The following is an 8265-nucleotide window of genomic DNA, read 5'->3' on the forward strand; positions in this document are numbered from 1 at the left end:
CCTGGAAAGAATAGGAATCCAAGGCCCATACCTGAACATGGTAAAAGCCATATACAGCAAACCAGTTGCTAACATTAAACTAAATGGAGAGAAACTTGAAGCAATCCCACTAAAATCAGGGACTAGACAAGGCTGCCCACTCTCTCCCTACTTATTCAATATAGTTCTTGAAGTTCTAGCCAGAGCAATCAGACAACAAAAGGATGTCAAGGGGATACAGATCGGAAAAGAAGAAGTCAAAATATCACTATTTGCAGATGATATGATAGTATATTTAAGTGATCCCAAAAGTTCCACCAGAGAACTACTAAAGCTGATAAACAACTTCAGCAAAGTGGCTGGGTATAAAATTAACTCAAATAAATCATTTGCCTTCCTCTATACAAAAGAGAAACAAGCCGAGAAAGAAATTAGGGAAACGACACCCTTCATAATAGACCCAAATAATATAAAGTACCTCGGAGTGACTTTAACAAAGCAAGTAAAAGATCTGTACAATAAGAACTTCAAGACACTGACGAAGGAAATTGAAGAAGACCTCAGAAGATGGAAAGATCTCCCATGCTCATGGATTGGCAGGATTAATATAGTAAAAATGGCCATTTTACCAAAAGCAATCTACAGATCAATGCAATCCCCATCAAAATACCAATCCAATTCTTCAAAGAGTTAGACAGAACAATTTGCAAATTCATCTGGAATAACAAAAAACCCAGGATAGCTAAAGCTATCCTCAACAATGAAAGGACTTCAGGGGGAATCACTATCCCTGAACTCAAGCAGTATTACAGAGCAATAGTGATAAAAACTGCATGGTATTGGTACCGAGACAGACAGATAGACCAATGCAATAGAATTGAAGACCCAGAAATGAACCCACACACATATGGTCACTTGATTTTTGACAAAGGAGCCAAAACCATCCAATGGAAAAAAGATAGCATTTTCAGCAAATGGTGCTGGTTCAACTGGAGGTCAACATGTAGAAGAATGCAGATCGATCCATGCTTATTACCCTGTACAAAGCTTGAGTCCAAGTGGATCAAGGACCTCCACATCAAAGCAGACACACTCAAACTAATAGAAGAAAAACTAGGGAAGCATCTGGAACACATGGGCACTGGAAAAAATTTCCTGAACAAAACACCAATGGCTTACGCTCTAAGATCAAGAATTGACAAATGGGATCTCATAAAACTGCAAAGCTTCTGTAAGGCAAAGGACACTGTGGTTAGGACAAAACGGCAACCAACAGATTGGGAAAAGATCCTTACCAATCCTACAACAGATAGAGGCCTTATATCCAAAATATACAAAGAACTCAAGAAGTTAGACCACAGGGAAACAAATAACCCTATTAAAAAATGGGGTTCAGAGCTAAACAAAGAATTCACAGCTGAGGAATGCCGAATGGCGGAGAAACACCTAAAGAAATGTTCAACATCTTTAGTCATAAGGGAAATGCAAATCAAAACAACCCTGAGATTTCACCTCACATCAGTGAGAATGGCTAAGATCAAAAACTCAGGGGACAACAGATGCTGGCGAGGATGTGGAGAAAGAGGAACACTCCTCCATTGTTGGTGGGATTGCAAACTGGTACAACCATTCTGTAAATCAGTCTGGAGGATCCTCAGAAAATTGGACATTGAACTGCCTGAGGATCCAGCTATACCTCTCTTGGGCATATACCCAAAAGATGCCCCAACATATAAAAAAGACACGTGCTCCACTATGTTCATTGCAGCCTTATTTATAATAGCCAGAAGCTGGAAAGAACCCAGATGCCCTTCAACAGAGGAATGGATACAGAAAATGTGGTACATCTACACAATGGAATATTACTCAGCTATCAAAAACAACGACTTTATGAAATTCTTAGGCAAATGGCTGGAACTGGAAAATATCATCCTGAGTGAGCTAACCCAAACACAGAAAGACATACATGGTATGCACTCACTGATAAGTGGCTATTAGCCCAAATGCTTGAATTACCCTAAATGCCTAGAACAAATGAAACTCAAGACAGATGATCAAAATGTGAATGGTTCACTCCTTCTTTAAAAGGGGAACAAGAATACCCTTGGCAGGGAAGAGAGAGGCAAAGATTAAAACAGAGACTGAAGGAACACCCATTCAGAGTCTGCCCCACATGTGGCCCATACATATACAGCCACCCAATTAGACAAGATGGATGAAGCAAAGAAGTGCAGGCAGACAGGAACTGGATGTAGATCTCTCCTGAGAGACACAGCCAGAATACAGCAAATACACAGGCGAATGCCAGCAGCAAACCACTGAACTGAGAACGGGACCCCCGTTGAAGGAATCAGAGAAAGGACTGGAAGCGCTTGAAGGGGCTCGAGACCCCATATGAACAACAATGCCAAGCAACCAGAGCTTCCAGGGACTAAGCCACTACCTAAAGACTATACATGGACTGACCCTGGACTCTGACCCCATAGGTAGCAATGAATATCCTAGTAAGAGCACCAGTGGAAGGGGAAGCCCTGGGTCCTGCTAAGACTGAACCCCCAGTGAACTAGACTGTTGGGGGGAGGGGGACAATGAGGGGAGGGTGGGGAGGGGAACACCGATAAGAAAGGGGAGGGGGGAGGGGGATGTTTGCCCGGAAACTGGGAAAGGGAATAACACTCGAAATGTATATAAGAAATACTCAAGTTAATAAAAGAAAAAAAAGGGGGGGGGACCAAGAATACGCTTAGGAGGGGATAGGGAGGCAAAGTTTAGAAAAGAGACTAACGGAACACCCATTCAGAGCCTGTCCCACATGTGGCCCATACATACACAGCCACCAAACTAGATAAGATGGATGAAGCAAAGAAGTGCAGGCTGACAGGAACTGGATGTAGATCTCTCCTGAGAGACACAGCCAGAATACAGCAAATACATAGGCAAATGCTAGCAGCAAACCACTGAAATGAGAACGGGACCACCGTTGAAGGAATCAGAGAAAGAACTGAAAGAGCTTGAAGGGGTTCGAGACTCCATATGAACAACAATGCCAAGCAACCAGAGCTTCCAGGGACTAAGCCACTACCTAAAGACTATACATGGACTGACCCTGGGCTCCAACTGCATAGGTAGCAATGAATAGCCTAGTAAGGGCACCAGTGGAAGGGAAAGCCCTTGGTCCTGCCAAGGCTGGATCCCCAGCGAATGGGATTCTTGGGAGAGGGCGGTAATGGGGGGAGGATGGGGAGGGAACACCCATATAGAAGGGGAAGGGGAGAGGTTACGGGGATGTTTGCCTGGAAACCAGGAAAGGGAACAACATTTGAAATGTAAATAAGAAATACTCAATTTAATAAAGATGAAAAAAGAAAAAAAAAGAATGAAGCATCTTCACTTTCTGGTTTACTCTCTGTGTTTAAAGTTATTATCAAATTGTAAAGAGAAACTTTCTTTAGATGAGAAAATAATATTTGGGAAAATATTTGTGTTATACATTTATTCTTCTATATTTGAAATTGTTAGCTATTGAATATGAAATGTTCTGAGCAGTTTCCTGTGTTCAAACATTTAGTTCCCACTGTATGGCATTGTTTTTGAGAGGCTCCAGAACCTTGGAAACTGCAGCCTACATAGCAGGAATGGTCCAGTAAGATCAGGTTGGTGGAGGGTTTAACCCACTTCTGGACCTTTTTCTGCTTCTTTGTCTACCTGTATGTGAACAGATGCCCCCCACCTACCAAAATGGAGCCCTAGTACCACATCTTCCCGTTTGTGATGTCCCCTGAAACCATGAGTCAAAAGAAAGCTCTCTGCCCTACAGTTGCTTTTCCAATCATTTTGTCACAGGATACAAAAGGTGACTTAAGCCCAGCCGTTTTTATTAAGTAAATAGAATTTGATTTTGTAAAGTGTTTGGTTATCTTCCTTAGGTATTCATTTGCGTTGGGGAAGAGTGACAATGAGAAGAGGAAATGAATCTGGAATAGAAGCCATGTTCACACTTTAGAAGGATGAATTCTTTGACTGGACGTTTCCCTGTGCTGTGGAGGATCTCTCTTGATCTCTGCACTGAGAAACTATTCCCACAGCCAATTAGGAGCTGGCTTTGCCTTACAAGCTTGAATCCTCTGCTTCTCTGGGAATTCAGAGATTTGACAACAAAACTATATACACCATGAACAGTGAAAATACCAGTAGAGTAAAATGAGTGGGAGGGAAAATCATTTTATTATTTATCTTAAATGTGTGAACAATGAAATGTGATTATGAGATGCCTTACATCTAATAGACTCTGCTCTCTTCAGATTCCTGACTGTATTGTTTTATGGGAAGCACTTATACAGGTTAATATGACCAGATGCACTCATCACATACAAAATGACACTCAGAGAATACTTCCCTAACCTCGTGAGAAGGACTGATAATAAGCATCTTCAAAACAAACTTTATAGACCACTGGGAAATGTTCACTAAGACATAGTAGCGGCATATATTCTGTTAAAATTATCTCAGAACTTGGAACACCCCTGTGAACCAAGATGGGTAAATAGATATTAACATTCTCATATTCAGTTGCCACTGATGAGTTATTCTTGCTCAATATCCAAGAAGTTTCAAGGTCTAATGGCCCATGTAGAGGGTCTACCTAAAATGAATAGAAAACTTAAAATTGGGACACAGCTAATCAGAGATGGTTTGATATGTAGATTGTAAACATGTTAAAAATAACTTCTGAAGAACCTTGAAGCATTCAAACACCTCTCCTTTTATGGAGAGAAAGTGTCCATGAGACATCATGAGATGTTCAATAAGAAAAATCATAAACAGAGTGGAAATCACACTGCCTAAGGTTTAGACAAGAGCTGGAAAGTGCAATAACTCATCACCGAATTCTAAAAATACCAGGATTCATCCAAGAATAATCTCTCCCTCTCTCTCTCTCTCTCTCTCCCTCTATATATAGATAGATAGATAGATAGATAGATAGATAGATATAGAGAGATAGAGAGATAGAGAGAGAGAAATAGATATAGATATATAGAGACAGGTAGATAATAGATGATTAACAAATAGATGATAGACATAAAAATATATAAATAATAATAAATTAATAATAATAAATATATAAATACATAGATAGATACATAGATCATACATACATAGGTGATAATAGGTAGGTAGATAGATAGATAGATGATAGATAGATAGATAGATAGATAGATAGATAGATAGATAGATAGACAGACAGACAGATAGATAGATAGATAGATAGACAGACAGACAACAGTCTGTGCATATGTGTGTATATCTGTGCATGTGTATATATGCATGGGATGTATGTGTATGCACATAGAGTGGCACCAAAACAGTGTTCCTTAAAGTATAGGTGCAACATCACCTCTAGAATCCCTGAGATGTTTACTAAAAGCTGCAGAATCCCTGGACCTTATCCAATTGTGTACCAAATCAGAATCGCTAGAGATGAGGCATGAGAATTTACATTTCACATCAGATATGCAGGCTCCTTTCCTGCTTACATATGCTTTAGTGGCACTGGATTAGATGATATCTGATATCTGATGAGCCCCAAAATTTTATAGCAGTCAGTCATCATTCCGAATCAGTGTATTTCCTCATTCCAATTAGTTGATCTTTTTTTTTTAATCTCCCTTTACCTATTCTATTGTAACTTGTAGGTTGAGCTAAATCATAGTTCTTAGCATGAGTTAACATTGTGGCTATAAGAAGGTTGCACTGGCTGTGATGTCCGTTGTTTTTAAAACAAAAATTGATATGCTACAAGGTATTTCTGAACTTAGTGTTTGCTGAAATACATTTTTTGGATGAAATATGTTGAAGAAAATTATCTTATATGATCTCTCCAATTTTTACATATTTAGCTGAATGATATGCAGTAAAATTGTTTCCAGATAGTCAGTGAATACGCAGAATTCAGCCAAATTGCCCATTGCTAGGAATATTTGTGTCATACCCAAAATGTTTTCAACAGGAGGATTGAGACGTTTTCGACATGTCTTCTAAAAGAGCTATTGCTCTCTTCTCTAATGGAGCACAGAGAAAGGCTGATATATCTTCAGAGATACTCATTCGTTATAGCTCATATCTTTTAATAGTGCAGCTCACTACCAGATATTGATTCTTCAAAGATTAAGAAGCTTCCCATCATTGTCTCTAACCTGGGTGTCTCTAAGCTATAAAGTAGACATCTAAGATGATTTGATACAGGGGATTTATTGCTTCGCTTAACAGAATCTCAGACTCTCAAAGGATGTGTGTACCTTCTCTATTACTTAATGCTCCAGAGTCCTTAAAGAGGGGACATGGTGCTAAACTCTGCAATCGGTATTCCCTGGGAGACAGATCACAGTGAGTTTCATCTACACTAACACAGAATACCTGTGGAAGTTTCTCCTGTACTGGTTTACTTGGAGAAAGGCCGGGACAGTGAGATAAAAGGGGGAGGCCAAACAATGTATGCCTGACATGAGAGACGTCAGACTCATAAAATCCCTCCTTCTCCTTCGCTGTCTCACTCCTGTCCAGCTTCCATGCCAAAATAATTCACAACACAAGAAAAGCCAAGAGAAGCAACTCTTTTCGGGAACAGTAACCACCCTCTTGCTAACTTATCACACAAGATCAAGGATTATTTGCCTCTTCACAACTCCTAAGTCTAAGTCATTAAAATTAAACCTGCTTCCCTTCCCCACTGAATGTATCAGAAAATATGCACATACCAAGAAAGGAAACTCCACTCAAGGAATGAAATGCTGTGCAAGCTCAGACAAATTTATTGAGAATTTGACAGACACGTCCACACCTTCACCATGACAGGGAATCATGAAAGTCTTGACATATTCAAAAGCAACACGTGCTATAGTGGTTGCCAAGCTTCTGGAAAAGTCCCAATAGAGAGCATCCAGGAAAGGCAGAGTAAGGCATCAACTAGATGTTCAGTTCCTTTGTTGGAGACAAAGCAGCTTCTTGGGAGAGGTTGATGAGCAAAGGATAAAAGGAGGTGAAGCTGGAACCGGGAGGCACCATGGAGCCTTCATGAAGAGATGGATCTGTGCCTATGGGATCACAGCAAATCAGTAGAGAGCAAATGGCCAGTATCTTCTGTAAGCCCCACAGCCATTGTAGCCGTAGCCAAGGCCATAGCCAACTGGAGAGTAGGTGCTACCATAGCCACAGCCAACACTGTAACCCAGTGGGTAGCCGTAGCTGCCCCAGTAGCATCCTGGGAAGACAGAGCCCTCAAAGTCGGTGTAGTACATGATGTCAGGAGTGGAAGGCTTAGGTAGGAGAGGAGTGAGTGTGATGGATTCTGTAGTCTCAGGCGGCCTTTATATACCCTGACTGAGAGGTGTGGCTTAAGAAAACACAGGGCCCTCATTTTCATTCTTGAGACCAATTTGCACTACACAAAGCTCGTTAATTTGCTGTGCTCTTGCCTAAGAGTCTATGAGAAAGCTCTTTGTGATACAATGCAAGGAGACAATTCCATCAAACAAGTTATGTGCCTTCCAAAATGGGTTATTACAGGGACTTCAAAAGCGCTTGGTCTCGCAGACCCTATATATAATTTCAGTTAGCAGGCTTTGTAACGCCAAGAAAGAGTCCGATGTTGTTAGATCTAATCCAGTCATCACCTGCTCTGAATTTACACAAGCACAGTTAGAATCAGTAGATGTGTGTTGGACTTTAAGTCAAATAGTAAGCTATGAGTTTGTCTCAGAATCTGAGTCTCTCTTACCATTTGCTGGATTTAAGAATTCTTTCTTTATTGACTTTTTTTTTAGTGTGTAAGATACTTACCAGAGACCTCCCCCATTTATAAGCTAATCTGTGTGGGAAACTAACCTGTGTGGAAAAGTTAATTGGTTAGAACCCCATCAGAATCATATCTAGTAGTACATGTCTATACATGTCTATACCACCCCTGCAATTAAAAAATCTGCGACATCAAAGTATCGTTTGTTGATAAATCCCAATGCTAATGCCATACCAGTGTGATTCGTTGATCTAATACACTATTTCAGGCAATATTTAAAGTAGCAACATGGCAAACAATAAAAATGATAGAAATCTTTATCCTAAAATGAAGACTACTTTTCTATTAGATCAAGTGAGAGCATTTTATCTGAAAAATATAATTTTTATGACGCATCAAATGATACTATGAACTCATTATCATATTTTTTAAAAAGCCATAAACTGAACATCTTTTGAATTTCAAGTAATTGTTAGATGCTAGAGATTGTAAAA

General features: G+C 40.0%; 1 protein-coding gene across 1 annotated transcript; it reads right to left on the minus strand.

The window, feature by feature from the left end:
• Positions 1–6761: 6761 nt before the first annotated feature.
• On the minus strand, positions 6762–7319 carry Krtap8-1 (keratin associated protein 8-1). Its single transcript, NM_001398999.1, is given in 1 exon segment — positions 6762–7319. A coding segment is annotated over 1 exon segment (186 nt). The 5' UTR covers positions 7275–7319; the 3' UTR covers positions 6762–7088.
• Positions 7320–8265: the final 946 nt, after the last annotated feature.

The sequence above is a fragment of the Rattus norvegicus genome, chromosome 11, assembly GCF_021556685.1.
Source record: "Rattus norvegicus strain SHRSP/BbbUtx chromosome 11, alternate assembly SHRSP_T2T, whole genome shotgun sequence".
In the NCBI taxonomy this organism is placed as follows: Eukaryota; Metazoa; Chordata; class Mammalia; order Rodentia; family Muridae; genus Rattus; species Rattus norvegicus.